The sequence below is a fragment of the Mycteria americana genome, chromosome 11 (genome assembly GCF_035582795.1).
Source record: "Mycteria americana isolate JAX WOST 10 ecotype Jacksonville Zoo and Gardens chromosome 11, USCA_MyAme_1.0, whole genome shotgun sequence".
Taxonomy (NCBI): Eukaryota; Metazoa; Chordata; class Aves; order Ciconiiformes; family Ciconiidae; genus Mycteria; species Mycteria americana.
In genome coordinates this window covers 10,311,552-10,323,853 of record NC_134375.1, presented here as the reverse complement: position 1 = coordinate 10,323,853, position 12,302 = coordinate 10,311,552, and the positions used below count along the sequence as shown (strand labels likewise).

Genomic DNA, 12,302 nt, shown 5'->3' with positions numbered 1-12,302 from the left:
AGTCCTGCTACAATTTAAACCTCAAGGGACAAATGTGAGTGAAATCACAGATCCTTACAACTCTATTGTAAAGCCTCCTTTTGATTAAAAGCAGGTGCTGGCTTTGGCAGGCTGCAGATGGAGTCAGTGCTACTTCACCTCTCCTGGCAGAAGACAGGGGAGAGAGAAACAAGGAGCACCAATTTCTATAGAATATAAGCGTTGTGTAAGTTAAAATTTAAATTAAGAAAAGGGGAGGGAGGGAGAGACAGAGGAAAAAGCAACCACAAAGAAATAATTCTGCTGAATGTATGAAATACTTTATCATCTTCTCCTGGCTGAGGATTGACTTACTACAAGAAGAACAGTTCAAACACTATTTATGCCCTTGTTTGAATGTTGACTGGATTTGTCCTATGGTTCAAAATGAGATATACCATTCACAGACCTAGAAGAGTCTTAATATACATCTCAAAACTGGGTTCAGAGTAAAATGCAAATCGGAGGGAGATTTTGAGACTGACTTAGAACTGAACTAACTGAAATATCCCAAATCTGTCCAATTTCTGGAGGCCAGAAGGACAGGAAAAGGGATTATGTCCTGTATCAGATCAGCAAATCCAAACCTGACCTTGCAGTTTAATTTCTAGGTCAGATCTATAAACTAGAGGAAACTGGCCATAAAAATATCACATTAAGTTTACTCTCCAGCTGGGCTAAGATAACCACCGATTCAAGCGCCTTTCTCCCATTTGGAGAGGCAAACACCCCAACAGGCTCACACTGCTCACTAACTGCAGTTCTCCAGCTACCCATGTTGAAAACAAGTGATAAAAATTAAGAAAAACGTAAGAGCCATAAAAGCAGGCAAAACATTCACCTAGCCCAGCACGGTATCCCTGAGGGCGGCCACTAGCAAATGCCCAGAAGAGAAGTGGGAGAAGAGGGCCAGTGATGCCACTGAGCACGTTCATGATGCGATGAGCTGCAGGGCTGCGATTCCCCAGCCCAAAGTTGCGCCGGCAGCGGGGCCGGGCAGCTGGCGACAGGGAACACACTTTCACATCTGTCCGACTGCCCAAGGACTCAGGTAACATGTCTGGCTTTCAAAAACATGGTATGAGGCAACACACATGTAGCATTACCCATAATATTGCAAATGTAACATAATCTATATAGTATTAATGATGTTTACAGGTCTTTCCTTTTTACCTTCTCTTCTGCCCAGTGCCTGCTGACCGCCCATGGTTTACATTAGCAGGCACGATGAGGTCCTCATTCCTACTCACTGCCTACAAATTGGCTGTGACTTGTCATGCTCTTCCCACATTACGCACTCCCCCCTCATTTTCAACTGAAGAGTCCTGGTCCACCTGACTGCAAGATTCCTGCAAGTCTTTGATGCTCATTTTTAATTTGGTTATCATTAATAATTCTGTATGATCAGCAGACTTTGTCATCTTACTATTCATTCTTTTCTCCAAATAATTTATTAAGAACTCCACTGAAATTCTTCTTCCCTTTGTTCCCTGTCTTTCAACCAGTCATTTATCCAGAAAATAACCACTCCTTATTCTTCAGCAGCTTCTTTTCTTTAAGAACTTCGGCGAGGGACCTTTTCCAAAGCCTGCAAGACACTGAAGGTACTGTGCCAACTTATTCACATAATGACTGGCTCCTGGAAATACCTCCACTAGATTTGAGGCATGACTTTTCTCTTAAGAAAGCCACACTGACTCCTCTCTTGAATCTGCCTACATGCCTGTCATTCTCCTCTTCAGTAAAGTTTCACCCAACAAGTCTGTTTTTAAAGTCAGATTGCTGATCTGTTTTCTGAAGCCCTCCAGGAGTCTTTAAAAAACTCATCATGTTTTCCACCTCTCATTTCTCTGGCACTGATGCCCGTTTAAGCATCAGGTCACACCTCACTGCAAGTCACTTGACACTTTTATATCTCAGTTTCTTTAAAATTCTTGGATAAATATTGTCTGGAAAGACTTGTAACTGATAGTCCCTTGTACAGATTTCCTCTGCAACATCTAATGACAATTCAGTTGGATAAGATTCCTCAGGTTGGTAACACCACCAGCCCACCAAGAAAATCTCTAGTCTAAGCTTTTCCATAATGAGTACCAAGCTAAAGAAGCCAGTTGGCCTTTGGCTGTTACCTCGTAGCCTTTTTGCACCTCACCTATCTATCCCCCTCCACACCCTGCAGCAGATTTCTTCCTTCTGATTTTGGGGAAGTTTCTGTTAGCTTTGTGTCTTTAGCAAGGTGTCTCTGAGAATTTTATTTGGCCTGCCTTACTATGGTTTTACATTTTCACTGTCCAGAGTTCAAACTCCTCTCTAGTTTTCTCATTAAGATGTGACGTGTACTTCTTAGAAAGTCTTGTTACCCTTCTCTGCTTTTTAACAACGCTGGCTTTTTTGTACCTCTTTAGACTTTTGGGGGAGGCACAGTTGTGTAAAAGTCCACAATAAGTTTCTTTTTGAGACAAAAATGCAAGGATAGATCCTCATTGAGCAGAATTCTCCATCGCTGCTTTGGTTACCTTTTTAAAGAGCCTGATGACATCCTCACTGATCTGCGACAGCCGGACAATGACATTGTTCATGAAGATGTCATTCAGGGTGGCATGATCTCTGCTCTCTCGCCGGGTCTGTGTCAGAACCAGGTACCAGCAGTTCACAGGGGAAAGTAGGTGCTGATCTTTCCTAGGGAATTGTAAAAACAAAAATTGAAAAGGTCAAGTGAACAAGTCAAAAAGGCATGTAATTTTCAAATGAATGCTGTCAGCATATTAACGTTGCCTTCCTCCACCACAGACATCCGCTAGAATCCGTCGCGCCCCCACAGAACAGTGTGTGAGCTCCTCTTGGCTGCCTGCCCTCCCCAGAAACCGCTGCAGCATCCGGCCACACACCTGACGGCCCCCCAGCGCAGCTGTCGAGAGCCAGCCCGCCTGCCCAGCGCGTGGCTGCGAGCACGACGGCCTCCTCCAGCCGGACTGCTCCCGACAGCGCCGGCCCCACCGACCCGCGGGGAGGACACCCGGCCACAGCATCTCCTGCCGCTGCCACCCCTCGCCTCCCCCTCCCCAGGGCTGCAGTTGCCTGGGGCAGCGGAGCAGCTCTGCGATGGAGGCACCGGCACACCACGGACCCTCCACCAGCTCAGAGCCACGTCCTTCTGGCGGACACCACGGGGTCACCCGTGCAGGTCTAGGTGCTGGCCCAGCCCCAGCCGCGATGGCGGTGTGACCCGGCAGACACCCCATGCTCAGACACACGGCTGCCTGCCCGCCAGCTGACCGCGGCGGCACCTCCTCTTCGGTGCAGGAAAGGTGCTTAAATACCTCTGCCAGCACAGAAGCTCCCAGTCTAAAGATTATACACAAGGGTTTCAATCAAGCCAAGGAATTCCCATTCTTTGCCCCAAGCTGTTCTCTCCTGCAGCTTCGTCCTTATTTACCAGCCTCCCACAGCTGCCGGTGGCAGGACAGAGGCTTTCTGTGCAGGGGAGATGGATGCTCTGATGCTGACCCTGCGCACAGCCCTGTGCTTCACTCAACACAAATATATATATATATATACAGATCTTTGTATACAATCTGGGCTACACACCTTGGTTTCTCTGCCCTACCTTGACTTCTTAAGGTCTTAGGGCACCCAGTGCGCTTTCTGGTCCACTGCTCCATACCTATGCTTTAAAAAGGTGTGGTCTGCAAAAGGGCAGTTAGCAATATTACAGTAACACAGTGCAGATACTCTGGGCAACAGCTCTGAAGGACCTGAAAACATGCGAGACAGCTGGAGACAACACGAGAGCTGGTCCCCTGCCCCAGCCAGGCTGGGAACCCATCTGTGGCCCTGCTCTGGTTTCCAGAGTTTCTTTCGGAGTTTCTTTCAGCCATTCAAGTGCTTCCCCACAGGGACGTCTGGCAGCACGTGAGCACACGTACCAAATCAGAGCCCCAACCAGACCCTTCCCAAACTGGGTGCTCTGGAAGATGGTACAGGAGAAGAGGCATCCCTGGCAATCCCTTCAACGCTTTGCAAGAGAGAGTTTTGCTTCTTTTTTCCACTTTGCGCTATTAATACGGCTGTCACTTCCATTTCAGAAAGAGCCCATTTGCCACACAATCTGTTGTACTGCATTTAGTCCACTAACCATGCTGGAGAAAATGTTTTGCATCCAATGTTAACGCAAAGTGTCTGTGCACAAGATGAATACATTCATGTATGCTGAATATTTACGATGGTCTTAGTCCAACTCGCGCTGCAGAAAAAGAGATTACCGTGAGCAGCAGCAGGCATCAGGGCGGGTGACCTGAAGAGTCCCCAGGAGCCACACAGCATCCTCAGAGCAAGCTCATCCCTACCCGGCACCGCTGGGCGAGACCCTGCTGAGGGGCATCCTGAGACCATGACTTGCCTGGAAGCCAGGGGAGGTCAGAAAAACTCTTTTGAGGGAAATTTCAGCAAACATTTCACACTTGATTAGAGCTCTAACCAATTTTGACATGTTCCATCTCAACACTGAGAGAAACCTGCACTGCTCTCCATGTACTGCTTTTAGTACTGAAGGCAAATTAATCAAAAGTGAATCAAAATTTCCAGAAACGATGTAACTGAAACAAAGCATTTCACATTGTCCAACTGAGACACTTTGAGATAGATCCTCTAAATGAGGCAGCCAAGTGATTTGTTCCAAACGTTTCACCTACACTGTTTTCTCTGGTCAAGCCACTGCTTTTCTACAAGACATGCTGGTTCCAGAGAAACGGCCCCTTTTGGCAGAGACCTCCCCTGCCACCATCCTGCCTGAGAAGGTCTCCCCGTGTGCCGACAGCCATGTCTGATGGACGTGTTCAAGCCCCAGAAGCTTGTCCCTCCCCAACACCTAAAGACACGCACAAGCTGCCCAGGGAGCACCCGCTGCTTTGCCCACACAGGAGCCAGGTCTGCTGCGCACCCGGGCTCGGCAGCCTGCACGCACCGACAGCGCTGGCAACGCAGCCGTGACGGAGCCAGGCCTCAGACCCTCTGTGCTCAAACAAGACTGTCCTTCCCCAGAAGTCCTGCAACCAGAAAGCTAGCCCATGCTTGCTACAACTACGCTGTGCAGCCGAAGCCTTCACATTTGTACTCCTCCTCATCCGAGATGTTCTCGCCCGTGGCACCGGGGCTGATCCAGCCCACCTCACCACTGAACCCATGGAGAGAAAGGCATAGTGACTCCAGAAAAATCTTTGCGTGCACATACAGACAAAACAACCGCACGTAAAAGCCTGAATGAGTCTGTCAACCTGGAATCACCATGAACAGCCCAGCAGCAGCACTGTGGCAATTACCACTATTAAGGGCTGGGCCACAGCCTGCTGCACATGGCTACCCAGGGACAAAGAAGAGCGGAAGATACCATATTTCTTAAGAATGTCAAAAGTCTCATCAGAATAATGACATCCATGAGCAAGCTGGGGAACCAGTGCAGATGAACCTAATAAAGGGCAGGTACAAAGCAGTCTGGAAGAAAAATATATTAAGGGAGTCTCTCTCAACACTGAGTGAGACAGTGAGGACTCGGCAGAAGTGCGCACTGAAATCAAGCTGACCCTATTAACGCTATCAATACCATCACAAACCAGCAGGCACTTGTGCCCAGGTGTTTTATAAAGGTGGAGAATCATTGTCACATGTAGATAGTGCACAACAGCATCCTTCCAATATTGCAAGCACAATTAAGCAATGGCAGTGCCATAACACTGCTCAGCTGATGGGAGAGGCACACACACACACACACACACACGACGAGCCTTCATGGGCTCCATCTCTGAACAAGAGCACCTTCCCGAGCCCGTACTGGCCAATTCCTTCCCCAGGACAGTTATCCCCGACGCATGATACAGCAGCGCCAGCCTGGCACCACGCAACTGACAAGCAACAGTCAGATGCAAAAAGAACAGACAGCATTTGAATGGCAATTCATTTTCAGCACACTTTTGCGTAAGACAACGGTAAAGCCTTGCTCACTAGAGAGACCGAGTAAACAGATTAAATGGGATTTAGTAATATGGAATAAATAGGATTCAGTAATGTAACAGCAGAAATCGCCATTCTTGCAGCTGAAATGGGGGGGGGGGCGGCGGGGAATCATAAGGGGTTAGACTGTAAAGAGCCAGGGGCTAGCAAGGCTAAGTGCATCAGACAGGCAAAACCCTCAATTTTCTGAGAAAGGAGCTAAACAGTGGCTGTAGTCTTTGGCCACTGAATTGAATGACACTAGTTTCATCTTGAGCAAAGGGCATAATCCCAGTTGGGAGACTATCTCATGGACACCGCTGTCAGGAGGAGAGACACAGGCAAATGTTATGGCCAGGGGAGGCAAAGGTGGGGAACTTCAGCTGACATGCTGCATGGGGAGCAGCCAGGACGAGTCTCTGCCGCCGCGCTGCAGGCACTGCTGCGTGGTCCCCGGGGCACGGACCCTGCCAGACACAGCTCGGCGGCACCGCTCACGCTGCCCAGCCAGACCCCGCGCCCCTAGAAACCGTCGGGGAGAGCTGGTCGTGGCAAGGAACACAACCAGCAGCACAAAGGAAAACCCTGGCAACTACCAACACATGTGCGAACACTGAGCATTGCCTCGTGGAGCCCAGCCTGACACCTCCAACCGGGCACTCTCGAGTGCACCCAGAGAGCAGGGACCACTCCTCCAACAGCGACGGGACAGTGGCATTCACAGGAGCCTTGAAGTCATGGCTGCCAACCAGCCAGCGTAACAGCACAAGCCACACACCCTCACCACAAATCACAGTCACCTCCAGACTTAAATTCTGCCTTGAGTTTGTTTCTTTTTTTTTTTTCCCCCCAGATCTTTTTTGTTTTAGCCAAGCTTGAGAGCGTGGTTAAAACCAAAAAGAAGCTGCTTTTGAAAACTTGCACATATTCACACATTCACGGATTTTACAATTTTCATCATCAGTTTGAGTTTCACACAATTCCAGCATCCAGTTCATACTTCCTATTTCAAAGCTTTGTTTCAAAATATTTCCACTATGGATTTGCCTAGCTTCAACACTGTAGGGGTGTGTACACAGAAAACATACATACTTCATTTTAAAAAACTGCAATAAATTAGATTTCCAGAAACTGCTTCCAAGTATAAGCCTGTAAGCAGATCTGTGTGCAATGGGAAGCACTCTGACATCTAAGGATTGGACTACATAGAGAAACCAGGGTTTATAAAATGGGCCTACCATTATTTGCACAATCAAATCAGTGGCTGAATTCAAGCCTCTTAAGAAAAAAAAAAAAATCAAGGGGCTTGACTCCTTCCTAGTCCCCGATTCATACTTTTTTTGTATTGCTCGAAGAAGTGCATAGTAAGTCTAATTCAGGCAGCATAGGTCAGTAATGCTGTGGTGAAAGTCTTGGAAAAAGACATTTCTAGTTCTTTTTGTGAACCCTGCACAGTGATAAGACAGACACGGTCACCACTGATGCTATCTGGTTTACTCCACTTTCGGACTGTGCAGCTACAAACAAACATCTAGTGTTCAAGGCAGTCTCCGGCCCACCATTTTGCCCCTGGAAACGCCTGCTTACTTGAACTGGTGCTCTCTGGAGCTGCGTATCTTGGAGGAGAATCGTTCAGCCAGTTTCTCCAGGCTCCTGGAGTACTCCAGCTCGATCTCAGCCTTCCTGCGGAAGAACTCCTGCAGGTCCTGCAGCAGTTGCAGGCGCGACTCCGACTGCTGCTCCAGACATTTGAACTGCTCGACCAGCTGAGTTCGGATTTCTGCATGCACACAAGAGAGGAGAAGAAGAAGAAAGTACACCGTCAGCAACAAACACTGGCCAGGAGGGTTGTCTTTCCTTGTCTCAGAGCAAAATCGCATAGGCACTGCTACAGCAGGCTCCCTCACGAGCCTCAGGTTTAATTCAAGGCTTGCTAAAGCCAACAGATTTTTTTCCCAGTGAGAGCTGAAGAATTTCATTCACCAGTCTCACATTAAAACCCTGTTCTTTGTCAAAATAAACAACTGCATAAGTACACAGAGACCAACCCTGAGAGCTTTTCAATTGCCTCTTTGAAACTAGAAAACGTACTTCAATTTATCTAGTACTACCTGAAATGCTGTATTCTTTACATATCCTGTACAAACTAACATGCTATTTCTTGATAAATGATCATTTGAATACCAACAGAACAGCTGACAATGACCTGGGTAAGCTGGCACTGTAAATGCACACTCCGCTCACCCACGTCCCCCCAGCGCTGCCGGGTTAGCTGGTAAATCAAACTCACCTTTAGCTCAAAGGCTTAAAAAGTCTTTCAGACCCTCCAAACCCCGGCTCATAAAACACCACAGACTTTATCTGTTCCAGGGGTTTTTTGCCTTCTCATAAGGACCTTCAGACCCTGTGACAAACGCACTACAAGCCCCCACAACCTTTCCCAAAGAGGGGCTCTGCGGTGCCGGAGTGTGCCTGTGCGGAAGGAGAGGGGACGGGAGCCTTGGGCCGCCTGCGTCTCTGCTGCGGCATCACCAGGGTGCCTGCCGCATCCTACAACGAACAAGCGTCCCACAAGCAGCAGACAGACCTGTTCCCCAGTGCTGACCCTTACCTAGCGCTACCTGTAACCTGGCCACTCCCCAAGCATGCACCCAGCACCCACAGCCCGGCACCACAGCACCCAGACACTCGCACCACACCGCTCTGCTCGGTGAGCCATTTCTTTTTCAGTGTGATGGACTAGACCCACACCTGATCTAAGCTGACAGGCAGCTCTTAAAACATCAAGTTTGACTGATTTATAAACGCTCAAAGTTCTGGCCCTTTTTGGGAGGTGAGGGTAGGGGGCAACAGAGGACGCGAGAGCAAGAGGGGAAAGAACATGATTTTGGTGGCACCAAAGCTTACCATTTCAACTAGTATCACATCCCAGCTCAGACAGCATCCAGGCCACAGATCACAGCTTTCCCTCCATCCCCTTATGAGCTTACAACGCATTAACAGTTAGCTCAGAAACTCAGCGCATCACCAAACAAGAAGCACATGTGCACCATCATGCACGCACACACATGCAGGAGAAACACAGCTTGTGGTTATTGGAGAAGCTGTGCATCAGGGCTCGCTGAAATGGGCAGCCCCAGGTTTCCCTTCCCCAGCACCTCTCGGGCTCCATTGTCAGCCAAGATGCCCACGGACATGACAGGAGGAAGACAGATGACAGGTATTTGTGGGCACTTGTTTAGTTCAAATGCTTCGCCATGCAGCTCACGGATTTCGCTGTGCCGCAGAACGGCAGGCTCCAGCGTGCTCCTGGCAAGCGCGCACCGGCCGGGCAGGCAGAGGAGGAAGCAGCTCCCAGGGGACTCCTCCGGCTGCCGGCAGTCACAGCGGGAACCCCGGGCACTGCCAGCCCCGCCGGACCGCAGGCACCTTCTGTGAGAGGTGCAGAGCCCTCCCGCACTGCGAGGGAGTGCTCAGCTGCCTGCAAGGATTACCAGGAGGAGACTGCAAATGTGAGCTCTTGGGTGACTTTCTGCCTGGATTTTCTGCAACAACAGGAGCTGTACTTTCTTAAACTTCTGGTGCAAGGCTGCAGCACACTGAACTGTCGCTGTCTACGTGATAGGAAGACTCAGCCTGTACTAAGAAGGAAGTCCTAAAATTGGTAAAGCTGTTTGGCAAGAGGGCTAGACCTCATCCTTGGTTCCTTCTGCAAATTCAGCATGGCAATATGACAAACGGTAACTCACTCACAAGAGCCACAGCAAACTAAAAATACCTGTACTGCCTGAGCATATGCACATGAAATCACTGCATTGTTACTGGGAAGCTCAATGACCTGAACCAAGACAATACAGCGGTGTCATTCCGATGCATGAATTAATCTTGAGTATGCATATATACATATAAAAATATATATATATATACACACACATGCAGGGCAGGCTAGCCCTACCAGTCCCCTGCCAGCATCAGGCTGGCTCACAACTTCACAGCTACAGCATGGTCCTATCCAGACCATTATTACTCCATACTGGATGCTGAATTGATAAATTATTAAGTAATGATCATGCAAAGCTCTGACTGAAATCACAAAAGGTTTATGGACAATTTCAAGCACTTTGAATTTATGAGGATCCCACGTGGAGGAGGTTAAAATTGCCATTCTAAGAATCTGATATTTTTCAACATTTCTTCATAGAACAACTATCATGCAAGACTAAGCCACTTGCAGCCTCACAGGTGAACTTGGAGAGCTGCAGGAACAAGGACACCAACATCAATCTCATTACTGGGTAATTTAATGATGGCAGTAATGGGACTGGAGGCTGCAGGCTGCATGAAGGTCACCTAAAAACCAAAAGCTCCTTAGAAATAACAAATGCTGAAAACTCCAAAGTTAATCAGTCACCTTATGTGGGATCCTCCATGGGCACTGCTTTTACAGCACTTCCTTTATGTTCTTGATATCTTACGAGAGGATGGCACAATTGTTCATAAAAATGCATCTGAGGCTCACATGGAGTCTTGGTGAGGGACTCAACACACCGCACTTGGCCACTAGCAAAGCTATTTTCCATTCCTGAAGTCTGTCTGAATAACCACGTAACCATCCCTGCAGTAGCCGAAGCATTCTAACTCATTTCTGACCTACATTCATCCCATCTGCAGACACGAGGATGCTGGACACAGGAGCCAGAAGGGCTGAGGCCCCGGGCAGAGGAGGAAGGGTGACGCGCAGCAGGGACGCTCAGCACAACTGCTGCCTCCACCCAGGCGGTGCTGCACGGTCAGGGCTCCCCTGTGACTCAGGGCATCTGCTGCACACAAACATCAGCCCTCATTCACAGCTGAGCTGCAGAACACCCTGAAATGAAAGACAATTCCACTATATAAGCGATGCTAGAAATACCCTTCCTTTTTTTTTTTTTTTTTTAAAAAAAAAAAGGCTGCTAAAAGAACGGAGAAAAAGAAATTAAATTCTCATTGCAAATGAGGTCTCAAAACGACTGGTGTCAGAGTGTCTTGGTCTGTACTCTTGTATCAAAATAAGCAGTATCCTATCCCTGTGGTATCCAGCACCATGCCAAAACACAGAGCTGAACACCTCACAAACAACGCTGCTTCTCCATCCCCTCTTCTTCACATCTGCACGCAGAAAACAGATTTGCTCCCCTTGCAATGGCACCTTCTCTGGAGAGAGAGGAAGAATGTTTTAATGCCACACAGCAATATTTTACCCTGCTTTTGCTACAGAGATGCAGGGGAATGCCTGAAGAAGCTGAGTGAACTTCCAGAAAGCAGTACTCAGTCATCACACCTGAAAGCTGGTCCAGTCCTTGGTAGCTGGGACTCCAGCATTTGCTCAGAAATAGGTCTATGATTTACAGAAAGATCATGTGTATGCAGCACTGCAGCTTTGATTTCATCAGAAAGACTGCTCTTCAGGGGCTCTGTGTTGTGGAAGAGCTGCGATGCCTTATGGGATCAACAGGAGACAACCACCTACGCAGTCATGGCTTCCGACAGCTCCCTTGCTTTCCACCCGAGCAGAGCCAGGATGCGAGATGGCAGGCTGGTGCTGTCATCCGCTGAGCTCGTCAGAGCGGCTTCCCGGGGTACGGCATGCCTGCTACGTTACAGCGCTGCTGCATACGCATCCCCTTTTGAAGTTGCGTCCCCATTACACAACTGCTGCAGTTAACCATGCCATTCACTGGAGCTGAGGGTGGCAAAGAGTAACCGCCTTCGAATTAAGCCTCCTAAAAACCCACTGCTACATTCCTACAGGATACAGAGGTACCAGTTTCATAACAAAACATTTTTAAAACCTTCACATTCCCCTGCCGACAAACGTTTCCTTCCCACACAAGGTCAGTGGAAATTGTTACATCCCATATGGATTTTACATTCCCACTCCTGCTGGTGCCAACAAGGACTTGCTTTACAGCTCTCTGCTTTCCCGAGCAAGTTTGATATAGATTTAAAAAAAAAAAAAAACCAACAAAAAAAACCACCCCAAAAAACCCCCAAAAAAAACAAAACCCAAAAAAACACCAACCCACAGGTTTGATCTCTAGTTCTCTTTTCATAGCGGATTACAACCCGAGGTGGTCTCCAGAACAGCTCTTAACCACCCTGACAATGCACAGAAATACAAGGAATATCAATAACGCTTTTCCAACCTTTTCAATTTCCTACCTCCTCCTATTTTTTTCCAGATCTGAGCCACTGCCGCTCATTTGATCTTTGTATCTGGCACAAAGATTTCTCCTTGAGTCTTACAGGGGTCATTTAAG

The 12,302-nt window shown here is 48.2% G+C and overlaps 1 protein-coding gene across 4 annotated transcripts in view; it reads right to left on the bottom strand.

Annotated features, from left to right (window-relative positions):
• Positions 1-12,302, bottom strand: part of SRGAP3 (SLIT-ROBO Rho GTPase activating protein 3) — a 131,310-nt gene that overhangs the window by 60,189 nt on the left and 58,819 nt on the right. For all 4 annotated transcript variants that reach the window (XM_075514458.1, XM_075514455.1, XM_075514457.1 and 1 more), the window contains exons 2-3: positions 7,591-7,783; positions 2,535-2,697 (exon numbers count right to left, since the gene is read on the bottom strand). In XM_075514458.1, the coding sequence (XP_075370573.1) occupies positions 2,535-2,697; positions 7,591-7,783 (356 nt within the window). The remainder of the gene's footprint in view (positions 1-2,534; positions 2,698-7,590; positions 7,784-12,302) is intronic.